Below are 18,632 nucleotides of genomic sequence, written 5' to 3'. Positions count from 1 at the left end.
ATAGGACGCGGATAATTTCGACCACCTGGACTTTTTTTGACGTGCGCCGGACACCGCCGACTCATGGTGCGTGAAGCAATGTGTACGTGGTCGTTCGCGTCGTAATATTACTGCTGTCCGAATGTCCACGATTCTTCCCAACCAACATGTTGTCGTACAGGCAGGCAGATGATGATGATGATTCGGGTTTTTCTAGCGCATTGACAACTACGATCATAATGCGCCATTGCAATGATAAGAATGAACTAGCTAAAAGAAAATACCACGTTTATTTAAAATATCTCACGAATGTACAAAACCATCATTCTAAAATTACAACAGGTTAAGAATTCCGATGTCTCTTATGAAATTAAAGCAACCTCTCGGCAGAGCAGGCAGAGCTCTCGGTAAATAAAATCTCACAACCGAGCAACTTTATCAAATTTAACGCGTATTCGGAATTGAAACGCAGAAGGCTAGTGCTCCGCGATACCGGCACCGACATCCATCCGTTCCCCCGAAGCAGAGTTGACGCCTAGATATACGTATATCTGTAAGTACCCTATAAAGAGCAGCAGGACACGCAAAATGACCTCCATTATCCTTGGGAAGGACAACTACACTGCCGGTCAACGCAACAACTGCCGGAAGCGAACATTAAGTCTTTTCTGTCGGGAAGAAGCTTCCTTCCACCTACCACAGGAAGCGACGCGAGCCTAATCATGCAGACGGGTTCCAGCCCTCTCTTCGGTCGGTGATTAACCGGAAACAAAAGGAAGAGCCGTCGCGGAAGAGACAGTTTTTTTCTTCTTCTTTTTTTCGGTATCAGGGCATAACGAGTGACATCTGGTGGTGAGGAAGGGAAAGACAGGACAGTTTCCTCCTTGTGGAGACATTATTCTAAAGTAGCTAAAATAAAAAATAAAATAAAAAGAAAGAAGTTAATGACGAAGGCTGTTATAATACTGGCCTAGCATTGTCTATTCTGTACATCAAGTAGAAATATGCCGTCATCGAGTAAGTAACGTGTCTGCCCGCTAGAGGGAGCATCACTTCGAATATTTTCTTTCTCTGCGCGCAATTGTAAAGGCGTAAATAAAACTTATTTCGAGGGAAGGGTATATGCGCATCAGAAATGATTTCGGTTCGGGGCTATACTTTTAATTGAATTGTCGATGACCGAACAGGTGCGGGTTGTGGAGACGCGTGGGCTTTCTCTACCACGTGATATGAGGTAGACTGCGAAGAACGACATACTAATTGAAGTAAATAACTCGCGGGGCGAAGGAAATAAATTGGCAATAAGAATTCCGCCTATTTATTATGCCCTAAATTATAAAAATGAATAACTTTTTTCTCAACATGACGAAACCGACGATAGCGGTTTGTAAAGGTGACTTCGCCTCATGTAGAGTCATGTTACGGCGAAGCGCGCTTTACAGGAGTCACTTGTTTCTTTCCATTTCACATTTCGATTCTACGAAATCAGGGCTTGGACGGCGGTAGCTTAAATACGAGATTTAAACGCATACCGATCCACATACAAAATCACTTTTAGATGCATAATATAAAAACCCCGAGACTAGGGAACACGAAGGGACCGGCACAACACGTGTCTGTCCCTTCGTGTTCCCTAGTCTCGGGGTTTTTACATTATGCATCATCTTCACCAGCTCGCTTGCTTCCTAGCCATTTTTTCATTCTCACTTTTAGAGTTTCCGACTGCAAAGGTCCAGTTTTCCAATAGTTGCTCGAAAAATCGGACAATGTTTACGTAGTGTTTAATATCTGAACATCATCCTGACTTCAATACACGAACACAACACGATTCTCCAAAGAAGGTTCTCCATCACCCGCGCACTAGTAGCACTGCAATCATAACCCCTTCCAACATCTTCGTTATTTTCAGCCGCTATCCCGAATATGACACAAACACAGACTAGAAAGCCGTCTTTCTCCGCCTGTATCACCGTTTCGTCTCCCTGCAACGAGACTGCATATTGCCTTCCACACTGTATGTCACTTTCCATGCTAATTAGATACCCTGCCGATAAGCGGGGCCTCCTTCTTGTTAAAGATAAGAGACAGCTCGGAACGACAAGGGCAGAGAAACCCCTTAGATGAATAGCGAGATAAGACGCCCTTATGCATTCCAGGCACGTCTTCTCTGGTGATAAAAAGAGAGAAAGGGAACAACACGAAAGGAAGAGAGGGGGGAGGCGAAAATATGAGAATGCATCGCGGAATCATTTTTCGCCAAAGCACACAACGTTTATAGGGTATGTTTAGATACCTATATCTTGCGTGTTGCAGTAATTGGAACAGTGATACGTTTTTGGGGAAAATATTATGGTAATTTATAAAGGACACGTACGAGGAGATACGTATCGTCGTTGATGCCGATGTCGATTTGACTGCCCGTGCTTCGGCTCTTTTGGGGATATTTTCCAATTAATCTCTGTAGGGATTTCGAATATATAATATGTATGTGAAGAAACTCGCTACCAGGTGACTCACTACCAAGAATTCCCACACAGAGGACAGGCAATCAATATTGGGTGCGCTATCCACAGTGAAAACCTCGCTTCACACTCTTATCAGGTGTCGTTGTTGCATTAAAGAATCAAAATAAGAGTGTATGTATCGTGTTTTCTTTCAAACCAACGACGACATAGTCTGACAGTAATCAATCATGTTACCCGTATCTATTCAATATGAAAAGCAAGTACATCACTCTAGATGTAACCGTTCTCCAAATTTCAATTATGGGTTCTTGTTACTGCTATCATAATCGCTAAACAATAATCCCAATCTCTGATGAATTTTCCAACCACGTCACTGTCCTGACGCTGGCTCGAGTTCAGATTAACAGACAAAGCGCAGCAGTTTTAGACTGCAACGTCATCGAAGAATGCAGAAGTCGTAGTCGTAGCAGAAGTCGTCTGCAAATGACAGAAACATAAACGGAGATGACACATCCCTTTCATCCGTTGCAGAACATCTGTGAACGCCCGCAATAACGACACAGATTGTAAACCTCTTCGTTCGCCAACACAATGTCTGCGAACGTCGTCAGTTTCTAAGCAGACGATAAAATTCTGCAACTCCTGGCAGACGAACTCTTCCAATTTCATCGCAGACGATAATCGTTTTGCAGACGGTGGGCACATCTGCGAGACATGGCGACGCATCACTATGCTTACCTTGTGTATGATATCGTTCGCATCCGGGTCTTCTAAAAGATAATCCCTATCAGACGATATTTTAGGGGACACCCGTTCGTGACCATTGGAGACCACTCGGAGTCCGGCTCCACCATGCTGATCACCGTCCGCCATCTTGGTGGCACTTTTCGATCGCAGCGCGGGTGAGAGAGTGGGCGCCTCTAATACATCGATCGGGGCCTTATACGTCGCTCTTTAACTGTTAGTGCTCGGAAGTAGTAACAAATTTTACGCCAAAGAAAGAGTTGAGGCAACAATTGACGCAAATGCGGGAAACGACATAAGAAACGTTTAGGCATTTTCTTTTGTTCATAACGCGCAGCCGTGTATTGTGGTCGCGTTATTTTCTCTTCTTATCGCTTCCTTGTGAAAGATATTGAAGATACAGAGCATTGTTTATCGGCTAGAAATCAAAGACACGTCTTTAAATTACGATGGATTGTTCGCAAAATAATCGATATGAAAGAAGTCACATAAAATGAAGAGGGACCAATGTTGCGAACAGCAATGAAAGTGTCAAAAGAAACAAAAATTAGAACCAGTGACACTGAAGATATTAAAGCCGTAAAAAAAATTGATAACTACAACTCAAATACTTGTGTATTTCGTTTTCTTTCTTGTTCACCATAAAAAGAGACAATTCTGAATTGCGGACACTTCTCTCCAATTTACTAGTCAGTATATTGAACGAATTGGAGGTGTAAAGAAACCATTGATACTTCTAAACTCGAACTTCACTCTTAGAACAGAGGTGGTGGTCAGAGCTTTTGTGCACATTTCTGCACTTTCAGAAATGTGCAGCCTTGACCTCGTCGGCAGGGCCACGACTGACGCCCTGAGGGAATGTGCGTCCTGGGCCGACTTCTAAGGGAACTGTGCCGACATATGTCTGAAAGCGTCTGAGGAAAACCCAGAGAAAAAAAAACACCGAACTTCACCCTATGACACGCTCCTAGCCAACCATCATCACTTCTGCAGTTATGTTAATTGTCACAAAAAGGCGTACGCGCAGCGCTCTCCACAAACCAAGAGTGATAAGGTATCATTCTGTGCAATGATTAGCCTTTAGCCGGTAAAGTTCTGTTTAAGACTGTTCACTCCAACAAAATGAACTATCATTACGAGTTCTTCTTTTTCTTTTCTTTTTTAATGAAGCTATCCTCATTCAACTGAGAATAAAAGTCACATCATCAAATGTTTAAGTTGTCAGCATGCTTCGTGTCCGTTCTATCCGAATCTTTCGTACAGCAATGAGATGTACCACTTCAGTCAAAATCATAACCGATAATTCAATAACACGTCACAATTGATTAAACCAACCGGGAGCGGATGAAAGTAAATTATTAAACTCTCCTGCACTGTTGCTTTTGGTGCCAAGTTTTTTGGTGATGTTTCCATCCATTCCGTTTCAAAGTGTATAGATTTGTGTAGTTTCCCTTTCTTCATTTCTGAATAACACGTCCTGGAATAGCCAGCCCCGAGTGGCTCGGGACTAACATCTCCATTTTTTTCTTTTACAAATCAAATCAAACTATTAATCCAAAGGCGTTTTTCAAACTTACGATATCGATTCATCGATAACTGCTTTACTTTATATCGTCGCGTGCTGTGGATAAGGCCACACTCAAAGGTCAGTTCGCAGGCGTGACCTCACACACGGTCTTTCCATCATTATCTATCTGTTCAGGCTGAGGATACGATTGGACAGTTTGGATAACGGGCATTGGGCACGTGCTTCATAAATAATTCGAGGCACGCGCCAATCAGACGAGCGCTCTGTTATTACTCCCAAAGTGAGCGTCCGCTTTTATCTTTGCCTGCTCGCGAGGAAGCTTCCAGGGAATGATTCCTGGTTCGACGAATTCTCTCGATATTTCAGTAAGTAAAGGCGGAAAAGTCTAGTTGTTGTCAGCAAAGAGCCAGAGCAGTTAAAAGTCAACAGAAGCCAATAACAGTCCACGTGGTCAACAAGGACAAATGGAAGTCAGCGCTCCTGTATCATCCACTTCCCTATTGATAAGTGGCGCCACCGTGCGGACGTCGCTCCCGCTCATTGGTCATATTGAAGGCTGGGAGGTCGTGGGTTCGAATCCTACCTCCCGCTGTGCTGTCTGAGGTTTTTTCCCCGGGCTTTTCGGCAACCTTTCCCGAATGAGTCCGTCGGCAGAGTTTCCCTTCTGAAGTCGGCCCAGGACGTCTACTGACTCCCTCTCTCCCACTCCTTTCTGCTGCCCTCTCTGCGTCTGTTCCCCGTGTGTGCTCCGCTTATAGCCACAATTGCTTCGCGGTGCTGGCATATAATTTTAATAATGTGGTTAATTGATTGGTTTTTGAATATACAGAGGGTGTTTGCTCTAACGTGTCCAGAAATTTTATTTAAAGCGAGCGATAAAAGAGAAGCGAGCGCTACTTTTCAGCTACTTGACTAAGAAACAGGTGGTACTAGGGAAGCAGTACCTGTTTCTTACTCAAGTAGCAGGAAAGTACCACTTGCCTTTCTTTTATCGCTCGCTTTAAATTTAATTTCTGGACACGTTAGAGCAAACACCCTGTGTTTGCTGTCAGTGTCATCGAAACAAAAACTTGAGGCCTGGAGCTGACGTAGCACGTAGCGTCGTCATATTGCAATCTTGCATTCTACTGCCACCTGTCGCCAGGGGCGGATTAAAGAAGGGGGCGGTCGCCCCCCCCCCTCCTCATGAAACCAAGGCCACCCTCGCCACATCAAAATGCAAGGTTTTTCACGACCCATGTCGTCTGGACTTTGTACACATCTGGTTCAGCGAAATAATAGAGGTTCAATTGCTTTTGTGCAACAGTGAAATTTGTCATCTTCAGTAGTAATTTTCTTTAATTTTATTTGAAGTAACTTCAATTCCTTGAATTTAGCGCTTTGAGATTTGGCAAGTCAACCCCGCATCTTCTCGACAGAAATGAAAAATCGATGTCAAACTTCGTCAAACTGGCCATGGACATTCTCCGTATCACGGTTGCATCAGCATATTACTTTGTACCGTTAATCCGTGGTCTTTTGTAACGTCATTTTACATTTTCTCTTGTCTGGTAAAAGTTACGAAATGCAAATAAAAATGTTTGCACTGAAAGGCGTTTGCAAGCAGTCTCGTTGCATAGTATACCCTTTCGCCTGTGGCTGCTGGTCCGCCTGATATGATTTATGCGTATACAGGGTGTTCAAAATTAAGTTTTCACTAGCACTTTGTAAATAGGCGAACAAAAGAAAACTGGCGCTATTTTTTCTGTTCCTTGAGTAAGAAACAGGTGCTACATAATTAGCAGCACCTGTTTCTTACACAAGTAGCGTAAAGTTATCATCCGGTTTCCTGTCACCGCTGTGTTTGCGTAGCGCTCGTGAAAGCTTAATTTTGGACACCCTGTATATGGTCAGGCCAAACGCTGAGTGTCCGCCCCCCCCCCCCCCCCCCCCCACTACGAAAGTGCTAAATCCGGCCCTATCCGAGCCTATTTTGTGCCGTGCATAATGGGAACAAAATAGGCTCCTCCTCCCGTTTTCAGCAAATCAGAGGCGAGAACGTTGTCATTCAGGATGATGGTTGGCTAGGAGCGTGCTATGTGGTGAAGTTCATTTCTAAGAGTGTACACTCTTAAAAATGAACTTCATCGCATGGCACGCTCCTAGCCAACCATAATCTCGAATGATATCGTTATCTGCCCTGACTTGTTGAAAACGGTAGGCATACGCCTTTTTTGTGACAATTATGAATAGCATAAGTGTCACAAAAAGGGCGTACGCCTCCCGTTTTCAACAAATCAGGGCAGATAACGATATCATTCGAGATAATGGTTGGCTAGGAGCGTGCTATGCGGTGAAGTTCATTTTTAAGAGTGTAGGAGCGAGTTATAGACGGTGAAGTTCTGCTTTATCAATGTGTCCACTCGCAGCTGCTGAGTTAATGGCACGTGAACAATGTTTTATATTGTATCAAAGAAACAAGAAGCAGATAAAAAATGCCTTTAACCGCCATCGTATTGTTCAGTGGCGAAGCAGTAGTTAATCACGATAGACTTCGAAGGTCCCATGCACCTGACGTATACGAACGTGACGCTGCATTATAAATCTTACCACAATCTCACTCGGAGCACTTTGTGGTGAAATCTTCGAACGCATTTATCAGCGACAGCCCTCACATCTGCTGTCACCTCGCCAATCGGCGTGGGAGGCTTGACTACGGAAACAACACTTCAACGAGGTAATAAAGGACGCTCGAACAAATAGGCGCCTTTGTTCGCATTCGTACACTGACGCGGAAGGAAGCGAGGTGGCTTTCGCTCGCAAGTTCACGACATAGAGTGGCAGTATGAAAGCGCCGTGTTTGCGGATGTTAGGCCTAGTGCTAGCCACGGCCGTAGTTGCGGTTCGTGCCGGTCATCGAGCGTCCTGTAAGAATGAGAAGAACGAAAGTGTTGACTGGTGAGTTTACCGAAGTTGCTAAAAGTTTAAGAACATTAAGAACAGAAACATTCAGAACAGAAAGGTTCGTATTTTTTAGTAGCTTTCAAAGTTAGAATGTAGAAGTTTGACGGGAAAAAAAGGTCGTTCATATTCGAAACAAAAGTCTCAGGTTTGCCGATATTTAGAACAGAGGCTGTTCTTCTAGTGAACTACTTCTATACTGTCCGGTTACTGTTGTTCTTTTAATGAGTTACTATATCCTTCTAGGACAGTCTTTATTTGTATAGGTGATTTTCGGGGGTAGATTTTCGAAAATGAAGTACATATTAAGCTGGACGCACATTCCCCTAGAGCGTTAGTTGTGACGTTGCCCACCTCTGTGCGGCTGACGACGGCGAACTCTTTCAGCACCACACTCTTAAAAATGAACTTCACCGCATAGCACGCTCCTAGCCAACCATAATCTCGAATGATATCGTTATCTGCCCTGATTTGCTGAAAACGGGAGGCGTACGCCTTTTTTGTGACACTTATGCTGTTCATAATTGTCACAAAAAAGGCGTATGCCTCCCGTTTTCAGCAAATCAGGGAAGATAACGATATCATTCGAGATGATAATTGGCTAGGAGCGTGCTATGCGGTGAAGTTCATTTTTAAGAGTGCACCTGTTACGTATAAATCTACTCCAATGACCTCACCATATCTGTTGTAATAGTGTGCGGCCTTGAGTCAAACTTCATTTCCCACCGTAGGTTCCTCATGTACAAACTCCCTAAGATGCAACCGACCGACGTCAACTACATGACACCAGGGGGAGGGGAGTTTGTCTACATCGATTCCAACACAGCATCTACAACTACATACTGGACGTTGTCCGAAGAAGACATCTACGAGGCTGACAACCCTCTGGCCTACACATTGGCTCCTCTCTACGAGACTGATAAACCCACGGTATGAGTCCCTTCTTTTGCGGAGGGACTGATATATATATAAGGGAGTTTTATTGCGCCGTACGCTAACGCCTTTGCGTTACGTTAGGGATAGCGTGGTGGTTCTGCGCAGTGCGCGAAGCTCTCTTTATGTTTTGGGCGTGCGCAGAACCACCAACGCTATCCCTTACGTACGCAAAGGAGATAGCGTACGATGCGTTGAAACTGACTATTGACGCAAAGACTCACGCGAGTGCGCATGAGTTTTCCTCGTAATTCGGGTACGTATACGACGCGAGGCAATCGTGATTTTGCGAACGTGGTCAGTGGTGTGTCTGCAGGTGATGATTGATTGATTGATTATTTAAAAGAAAACCAGGGAGAAATTGAACTTGTCTCCTGACTAGTTCTGCTACTCCCAAAACAAAACAACAACCTACAAACAACCAAAAACAAACTGCAGGTTAATTTTGCCCACCTGAGGATTTTTAACATTCGCTGTCACCCTGTATTTGATGTTTCTCGCGGAGGACGACACGTCTTAGCAGCTTTTTACTACGCCGCCGAGCCATGCTGGCGTTTTTGAATGGGTTCGAACCCGCAACCTCGGGATCTGTAATGGGATATCCAGTGCACGGCCGTGTCCCGAGGCCGATGAAGTAGCTCCGTGAAGTTCGGCCAGTCGAAGGACATACTCGCACTTTAGGTCGACTTGTGCACACACTGATTGCCCGTAAAAAAAATCAAAAGACCTAAACCATAAACGTCGTTGAAAAAAATAAAGACATGAGATTCCCTACCCAATATAGCTAAAGGATATTGAGTAAAAAAATATAATGACTGACAGTGAAGACTCAAATCTTGAATGATTCAGAAAGGTAAGCGGTGCTTTTGAGGGCGACAGCTTTGTTGAACTGGATTTTACAAGGAGCCAAGCAACAAATATCGTGTTGGACTGTTACCCTGGCCTTTCGACTATACATTACTTTGCCTGAATGTTACTTTCGTATTGCAGGATTTACTCTACCTAGTTTACAACGACCAATCGCCTGACATCTACAGCGGAAGCAGGAACGGCCACACAAAGGGTATATACTCTCTTGGCATCGACGCGTTGCTATGCCGCATAAGACCTCTTATTCATTCAACTCAGCAGCAGGCAGACATAGACACGGAGACGGACGGGGTAACTGCTACCCCGTCCGTCTCTGTGTCTGTCTCTGCCTTCCGCTGGGTGGAATGGATACATACCAACTACCCTGCCTCTCTACGCCTTTTGACCTCTTGATTGGACGTTCCTCAGCACGCAGCGATACGACCACAGCCCCCGACTTTGTTGAAAACGAGAGGCGGAGCCTATTCTGTGCCGTGCATAATGCCACAGAATAGGCTCCTCCTCCCGTTTTCAACAAATCTAGTGCGAGAACGTTGTCATTCGGAATGATGGTTGACTACACACTCTTAAAAATGAACTTCACCACATAGCACGCTCCTAGCCAACCATCACCCCGAATGACAACGTTCTCGCACTAGATTTGTTGAAAACGGGAGGAGGAGCCTATTTTGTGCCAATTATGCACGGCACAAAATAGGCTCCTCCTCCCGTTTTCAACAAATCAGAGGCGAGAACGTTGTCATTCGGGATGGTGGTTGGCTAGGAGCGTGCTATGTGGTGAAGTTCATTTTTAAGAGTGTAGGAGCGTGCTATGCGGTGAAGTTCATTTTTAAGCGTGTTGTTTTCTGTGTCTTAGGTGCGGTGATGGCGGACAACACAACGGGCATCTGGCTTCAACACAGCATGCCCAAGTTTGTGGAGAACCTTTTCGGTGGTCGATACACCTTCCCGGATAATGCGCGAGAAAATGGTCAGGCCATCATGTGCGTCACGTTTAAGACTTCTCAGCTCAATGTGGTCGGTAAGGACATCTAGTGTGCATGATATGAGATACTGTACTTGATGTACGGCAGAGGACTATCATTCTTAGAAGATGATTTCTTTGACTTGTTTCGCATGTTCCACGAACATGTTCCTCCATGTTATTATTGTAGCTGTGCACTAGGTTAATACGTAGATTTCTGGAACATAGGGGACGTTAAACTCCAAACATTTAACGAGAAGAGTAACTGGGCTCCAACAACTCCCCACAGAACCCATAGTTTGAGATAATTCACACAACACTGGGCACACGACCAATGAAATTGCAACATGGTGGATATTATGCATAACCAGTCGGCCAATCAGGAGCCTCCATGTCTGGCTGGCTTTTCGGCCGGGTCTGGCTACCATCGACTTGTACATCGATTTCAGGCCTGCTGCCGTTATTCGTTATTCAAAATAACTAAAACGATTTTTGGCTAAAAAGAACATTTGCTTGACACAAAGCACTGATTCAAGGATCTGATACATGGGTGCACTATGCGTATACAAAGCCCACTGCGTTGCTGACATACTGGAACAAAGTTCGAACTTGAAGTAGAACGAATAACACACTGTTCGGCTCCTAACACCGATCCAGTCTCATGAGTGCGTACCACTTCATGATGAGCATCATTTTTCGCTGCTCGCGGTGCATCATACATTACAGCTGAGTGGAAAGCGCTTGAGTGGCACGTAATCCTGTCTTTGTTGTCAATCTTCGAAATCCAACGACGCCCGAACTTGTTCTGCGCGTTCCAACGCATGAAGCATTCCGGTTCCGCACTTGATAGACTGTTCGTGGGATAATAGTTGTGTCCAGAAACAGCACAACATGCGCAGACTCACGATGACGCACGAATAAACCGCGAACATATTTCTGCAAACTGTTCTGTCGATTGACACCACGGAACACAGGAGGACGCCGTTCCTGCCGTGCTATTTCGAGAGTATGCTGAAAAGGCCGAGACGCTGCATGCACATGCGCGCGTACAAAATGCGATTTCAAAACATTGTCGACCAATCGGAGCGCGCGCATAGTCTCGGCCAATGGGCTTGCAAGATGGTGTATGGGCGCAGTGGAGCATACTCTACAGCCGCGTCCGCGGGTACCTGAGAAGGACTGGAATAACCATACAGCGTGTGGTTCAACACGATAAAAATGTACATCGGATACACAAAAAAATGACCAGTAGCTGTTTCTCATGACGCTAATTGTGTCTTTCTACACGCAATGCGTCGAGAAGCCGATTTACAGAATGGCAGTTGGTCGAGCTACTGTGCAACTGGCCGTGTTGTATTTGCTTTTTATGCTTTACTGCCTGTACTACTGTGTTGCGTAAGTCTACTTAATTGCACATTCGCGCTGTAATATGCTCCCTCGTTAACTGGGCTATACAGGGTGTTTCACCTAATGTGATAAAAGATCGTACGACTTGTCTGAAAATCGTGCGGTTCACACGGTTTATATATAAGAGGAGATTTTGCCATGAACCGAACTCAGTCAACAATTTGCGCGGCTAGTCACGTATTCTTTTTTCTTTTCTTTTCAGCTATTAACATTGTAGTAGGGAATGTAACTTGCGATAGAGTGGTTCTGACATGGGCTTTCAGCTTCTGGCAAAAACCGGAAAACGTGGGGTTCACTTCGCAAATTTCGGAGTTCAATTAAGAAAATCCAATTTCAATTCATACAAGCGCTCGGAAGTAATTGCAAAAGGTCACCTGAGATAGATAGCGTTCACCCCATAATTTTAATTTGAATAATTTAATAGTTCTAACGAGTAATTTTAATACCATTCTTAACACGTTAGGTGAAACACCCTGTATATGCGATACTGTTGCAAAAGCAACGCTGCCATAAATCGACGCTTTGTTAATGCGACAGCCTACTTTTTGTTGCGATGTTGTTGTCAATTCGACTTTTTGCTAATGCGACCGTTGAATAGTTTTTGTGGGTGCGTCGTTCTCGGTCCCGCCACCTATCATATTATTTGATTATGGCCATCGTAACTATCATAATCATCATAATAGGAAAGCACCTGAGGATGCAATACGCCAACGTCTACGAGAGAGGAAGCCCTCAATACCTGAGAGACAGACTACCTCAGATGGACCTCCTTTTCAAAGACAGCTTCATCCGGGGCCACACGCGCAAATTGTACGTTGAAAGCGTAACCAGTGCTGCGGGACAAAAGTTCGTGAGCATCGCTAAACGGGCCACACTGGAAGTTGGTACGTCTTCGATCTTGTTATCATATTTTTACAGTGTACAAATATGCCTTATGCGTAGAGATTTAATTGGGGGGCGGGCCGAACAGCGCAAGAACACGAACCAGACGCATACAAAAACGTCGTTACGCTGGAAACAGATTCCGGACCTTTATGTTACTCGAGGTTTAGCATTAAATGGTGGGAACGGAAGGAACGAGAGAAGCTGCACTCTTAAAAATGAACTTCACCACATAGCACGCTCCTAGCCAACCATCATCCCGAATGACAACGTTCTCGCCCCTGATTTGTTGAAAACGAGAGGAGGAGCCTATTTTGTGCCATTATGCACGGCACAAAATAGGCTCCTCCTCCCGTTTTCAACAAATCTAGGGCGAGAACGTTGTCATTCGGGATGATGGTTGACTAGGAGCGTGCTATGTGGTGAGGTTCATTTTTAAGAGTGTGCGGCACAAGTGGTATCATAAATCTGGAAAGTGGTTGTTTCCATCCAGTTTGTCCAAAACGAGTGTGTTGTTTTATTATGATTGCAGGTTTGCATATGATATGGTCAGGTGAATCACAAAATGGTTCCGGAAATGCTAGATCGGCTTGTGAACATGCTGCAGGGTGTCTGACTCGAATCACGTTCACGCACAATTTAACCTGTAATTTAAGAGCGCAAGAATGTTTATGCCGTCTGTTCTCATTTAACGGTTTGTTTTCACGAGTACGTTCCTTTTCTGAACCATACAAAGTGGCCAGATGCCTCTCTTTCTTCTTTCTTTTTAAAGTTTACACGATTATCATTTATCAACCAAAAAAGGCCACGAAAAACAGACACTCACTTTCGGTTTTGTTTTGGCCTAGTTAGTCCGCCGTCCCACCGATAGATGGCGCCACGTACTCTCTCGCGCGCCCTTCCGACAGCATTTCGACGAAAATTCCAATCCGTGAATTTCTCGCTAAATTATCTCGAAGGGCAGAAACTCGTATGAAAGGCTCTCTCATTCACAGACGCTCACTTTCACATTTGCGCTCTTCCAACGCTATGTCTATAATGGCTGGTGCTCGCAGACTTTTAACACCAACCTGCTTTGAATATTGTATCTACGGTTATACATTGCACGGTCTTTATGGTGCATAAAACCCGTTTCGCAGATATCTACTCAGCCATTGTCACAAATGTGACGCAAACCGACCTGTTGGTGCAGTCCTGGCGCAACGGGGCAGGTGGCAAAATGGATGCGTCCTGCAATGGAACCTTCACCGTAGTCGACGTTGATCAAGTGCGACTGAAATTTAAAGACAATGTCATCATGTGGTCGTCGACGGAAGATCACAGTAAATGGGCAGTGGGTATCGACAAGCCCTGGTTCTGCTTTGGCTCTCTAAACAGAATGGTGAGGCATTACTTCACGTAATACAAGAAATAATCTGCTGTAATATACCATTATACAACAGAGCGAATACAAGACGGGAAGGCTTGCCCTTATACTATATTATGTATGTTTTTAAACTTTGCGCATCCGCTATATCGTTTATTCCTGAAACGCTAAAATAAATGGGTTTGCACCGTTTCACTATGGAGTAGGGCCTACGCAACAAGTAATTCACGAAAAAGCCAATTAGTGCCAGCGCCAGGGATGGAGTTCACTTCGGCTCGTTTACCTATCGAGGACTTTGAGTTATTCAGTTGTGCAAAGAGCAGTGGACATTATTTTTTTGCGTCACTTCGCGTTGATTATTAGAAATTTAAGGCAGTCGAAATTCGCTCACCGGTGATGTCGATATCGCTATCGATGTCATCGCTGATGTCGATAATTCGTTTTTGTCGTTAATAGGACAAGAAAGACAACTAGTTTTTCAGATAATAAGGTCTAGTTGGTAATGTACCATTTAAATACAGGATGGGTTCAGACAGGGGCGGATCCAAGATTTTTCTGAGAGGGGGGTCCAGGGACGTCCTGAACCCCCGCCCTCTAAATCCGCCCCTGGGTGCAGATAAAGTAGCCCCACATGCATGCACGTATGGCGTTGTGGGGCTACTTTATCTGCACCCACCCTGTACTTTCTTGACGGTAGTTCGTCTTCCTGTTTTTACGAGAACAATATACAGTGGAACCTTTTGAGAAGCCGAAGGGGCCACGAAAATATATTCCATTTATCGGGAGACCCATTTAATGCGGAAATATTCTGTAGAGCATTAAAATCTCACTTGGATTGTTTCCACATTGCTGTATCAAACAGTTCGCAGGAAAGGGAAATATCGACAGAAACATAAATTTTGCGTGCTTTTTTCTTTCAAATGTATACATATATACTTATTAGAATACTCGTAAGCTGAAAAAAAATGTGCCAATCTCTGTGTGCGACATCTCTCGAAACCGTATCTTCTGAATGAATGAAGTTCTTCTGACGTTCATGGCTGAGAAGTTGTGCAGAGTCCTGTATCATGTTATTGAAAAAAAAAAAAAAAATCGTTATCAAATATCCTCAAACTTTTGTTGCAACATCCACTATCCAACTTCTTAATAACGTCAATCTTTTGTACAAGTGTGAAAACATGGTGTGCATACTTCTGCGCACGCCATCGGATATAAGCCTAAACTAGCCTATCCTCAATGATTATTGGAACCAATGGCCATTGAATATGCGTGTAGCGCCACCAAGTGTGTAGCGTGTCAACCTGTCAAGGAACATTGGATCCAACGCTGTTCGAGAAATTGACACGTCGCACGCTTGGTGGCGCTACGCACATGTTCAATGCCCATTGACATCAATGATCATTGAAGACTGCCCACCCGTGTAACAAGGTAACCTAGCCGCTTAGTCGAAAGGGATTCACCACCTGAAGCGCTTGAATGGCTCGAACTACTTAGCGATGGCGCTCAGAGAAGGCTGGAGTGCAACTAAAAAAACATGTCCACTGACTCCCATTTTCCGTTTCGTTTAGCCGGAGGTGCCAAAATTTTGATTCCGATTAACGTGAACACTTTTGCATTTCATAGAAAACCAAACAACTTCGGTTTCCTTTTTTTTTTTTTTTAGCGAGATTCCACTATAATCCTGTAATTTATTTTCCTAGTATGATTATGGGGCCATCTTATCTTACCTTATCACGACGTAAATTTTAATAGAATTTTCTTATCTAACTGCACGTTTTCTTAATGTCACAGCCAGATTCATATTATCTAATTATCGGTACCAAGTACATTATTGGGAGGGAGAGCAAATGCGGCATTTGCTTAGATCGGTGTTACCTTACGTTCATTATAATCACGTGCTCCGTTACAGGAATCGCAATTCAGCCGTGGTGGCGAAGTTTTCTGCATGGAGCACCCTCTTGTGAGCAAGCTGTTCAGAAGGAGCGGCCTTACAGAAGCAACCTGCAACATCCAGCAAGCTTGATTCCCTTGTGGTGGTACTGTTCAGTATTATGTTACGTCAGTCTATGGGGTACCGTATGCTTTCGCGTTGTTCTACGCTTGAACCGAACTTAACCTAACATAATCCCCTCTCTTCGTTTCCTGAACGCAACGTTTGCACAAAGAAGAAAGAACATTCAACATTCAATTCAGAACAGAAGCAATTCCCGTTGAACGTTGCATATATATGCAACGCTCAACGGGAATTGCTTCTCTTTGGTGCCGACCAGATGTGCTGTGGTTGACGTCTCTGTGGTTTTGGTGGAAGCGCAAAATAAAATGCGCAAAATAAAAATCTTCGCTCGCTCATACCTTCTGGTGGTGGTTCTGTATTTTTATGGCATACGTTGAAGATTCCGTCAGATAGTAAATCAGGATGTGACGTCTATAGGACAATTGGGTGACGCTCACCGCTCATGGAATCAAATGTAGAGGAGATGGTGAAGGCTGGAACTGGAGACACGGAACAAAAAGCCTTCAGTATGCACCAGCTTGTCTGCGCCTTCTCACTTCTGTAGAGGAGATGGTGTTCCCCCACATGAGCCCTGATCGGCGATGATGGAATGTCCGAGAGGGCCGGGTATTCTGGGGAGCTTATCAACCCGGTGCTTCAATCTAGGACGTTGCCGATAGAATTGACTATCTTGTGCTTTGGAGCGGTGGTGTCGGTGGTAGCAGAGCGTCCTCGTGGCCGTCCACGGGCCGCTACCACTCCCCCGCCCCCTCAGACGCAGAGTGGTGCTTGCCGTTGAGGTCCGCGCCGATACCGCGAGGTGGAGGATGAGAGCGACACGGGGATGAGGTACGACTGGACACAGGTCATTGTGCAGAGGAGATGGTGTTCCTGTACATGAGTCCAGACCGGCGATCATGGAGTGTCTCGATGGAATGTCCCAGCGGGAAGATGTTCGTGGCATCACGCTAGGACGGTGCCGGTAGAACTGGCTGGCAGACGCAGTGACGCGCAGCAGCAGAGGCACGTCTTCGTCCACGGGCCGCCACATCGGTATCGCAGTGGATGGAGCACACTCTTAAAAATGAACTTCACCACATAGCACGCTCCTAGCCAACCACCATCCCGAATGACAACGTTCTCGACCCTGATTTGTTGAAAACGGGAGGAGGAGCCTGTTTTGTGCCGTAATGGCACAAAATAGGCTCCTCCTCCCGTTTTCAACAAATCTAGGGCGAGAACGTTGTCATTCGGGGTGATGGTTGGCTAGGAGCGTGCTATGTGGTGAAGTTCATTTTTAAGAGTGCAGCAGCGGTATGGGGTGGATAAATGCGCTGCAGGTTCCAGCGAGGAGCTGAAGCGGTGTGGGCTCCAGGGAGAGAGGACGACAGTGCCGCAACCAATATGTGAGCGGTGAGCTGTAAGAATTGTCACCAGGGTGGTGCCGGGGAGGTCCGTTGCGAAGCAGGTGAAGCTAGGTCGATAACGGAGCTCACTGCGGTCTCCCTGCGAGTCCCCGGTAGAACAGTGGTGCTGGAACCCCTTGTCTGCCAGTGGGTGTTTGGCTACTGGCTTGCCAACGATGAAGACCAATGGAGAAGACCAGGTGTGAACGTAGCGTGGACTAGGTTCCTTTAACCGCTAGCGTAGGGGACGAGTGCGGTGCGGTCGACAGCGGCGTACCTCGACCGGTGCTGGAGCGTGTAGCTTGGAAAGGTGTGCCCGATGAGGTCATGACAGATCGCCGAGACGACAGGCGGACCATCGATCAGGTCACGGGCATATCGGCACGAACAGTTCAGCGCATCTTGACATACACAAATTCTCTACCAGATGAGTCCCAAGATTGTTCATGTCCGGTCGAAAACGCGCACGTTACACCGCATCCAGGGAGAATCTCCAGCCGTTCAGGGCAGACTTCCATGCCCGGAACTGTGGCTGTGGACGAAACTTGGTTCTACCAAAATTTAACCCAAGAGCAAAGCGCAGTCGAAACAGTAGAAGCACCCATTCAGCCCACTTCTTCGGAGAAGGTTCGGTGTGTTCCAACAGCAGGCAAGGTAATTATCGTCACTGTTGCCTGAGATTCAGAGGGAGTGCTGCTCATCGATACTGTAAGGTAGCGTTAATCAGTTGGCATGCAATCTCCGAAAATGTATCTATTCGATAGCCTGAGCCATCAGTAAACTTACGTCATCCGAATTTTCGTTCCAATTGCACGCATAGTTTCTTTAGAAAATTAAAATTGAAAATTACGGGCAACACTGTTTCGAAGTGGTCGTCAACTTCGCATTACACGTGAAGTACGGCGGCAAAACTACATTGCATGCGCATTGCAGCGAGTTAAAAAAAAAAAAAAAAGTCGGCTACGTAGCCATCGAGACCAGCAAACCATTCTCGGGTACATATATCACTGTTGCTTGACGAATAGGGGATTAGTTCCCACCAGGAGTCGCCCAGAGTCCTTTTACCGTATTATGATGTACAGTATTTACTGTACTTTTGCTAGCCAATTAAAAGTATTAAGAGTTTATTGTCACATGTATAACTTGATGATCTGA

At 45.2% G+C, this 18,632-nt stretch overlaps 2 protein-coding genes across 5 annotated transcripts in view; one reads left to right on the top strand and one right to left on the bottom strand.

The window, feature by feature from the left end:
• Positions 1-3,406, bottom strand: part of LOC135392107 (ras-related protein Rab-37-like) — a 63,398-nt gene extending 59,992 nt beyond the window's left edge. The window contains exon 1 of one of the 2 annotated variants that reach the window (XM_064622782.1): positions 3,183-3,406. In XM_064622782.1, coding sequence (XP_064478852.1) covers positions 3,183-3,317 — 135 coding nt within the window. In that variant the 5' untranslated portion in view covers positions 3,318-3,406. The remainder of the gene's footprint in view (positions 1-3,182) is intronic. The other variant, XM_064622781.1, reaches the window with a different exon arrangement.
• Positions 1-16,429, top strand: part of LOC135392106 (plancitoxin-1-like) — a 53,220-nt gene extending 36,791 nt beyond the window's left edge. For 2 of the 3 annotated variants that reach the window (XM_064622778.1, XM_064622777.1), the window contains exons 2-7: positions 8,388-8,586; positions 9,580-9,652; positions 10,316-10,480; positions 12,514-12,714; positions 13,852-14,093; positions 15,988-16,429. In XM_064622778.1, coding sequence (XP_064478848.1) covers positions 8,395-8,586; positions 9,580-9,652; positions 10,316-10,480; positions 12,514-12,714; positions 13,852-14,093; positions 15,988-16,101 — 987 coding nt within the window. In that variant the 5' untranslated portion in view covers positions 8,388-8,394 and the 3' untranslated portion in view covers positions 16,102-16,429. Of the gene's footprint in view, positions 1-7,488; positions 7,654-8,387; positions 8,587-9,579; positions 9,653-10,315; positions 10,481-12,513; positions 12,715-13,851; positions 14,094-15,987 lie in introns of those variants that run through there. The other variant, XM_064622776.1, reaches the window with a different exon arrangement.
• Positions 16,430-18,632: the final 2,203 nt, after the last annotated feature.

Source organism: Ornithodoros turicata, chromosome 4 (genome assembly GCF_037126465.1).
Source record: "Ornithodoros turicata isolate Travis chromosome 4, ASM3712646v1, whole genome shotgun sequence".
In the NCBI taxonomy this organism is placed as follows: Eukaryota; Metazoa; Arthropoda; class Arachnida; order Ixodida; family Argasidae; genus Ornithodoros; species Ornithodoros turicata.
Note: the sequence above shows the minus strand (reverse complement) of the source record. Positions and strands in the feature narration are given on the sequence as shown.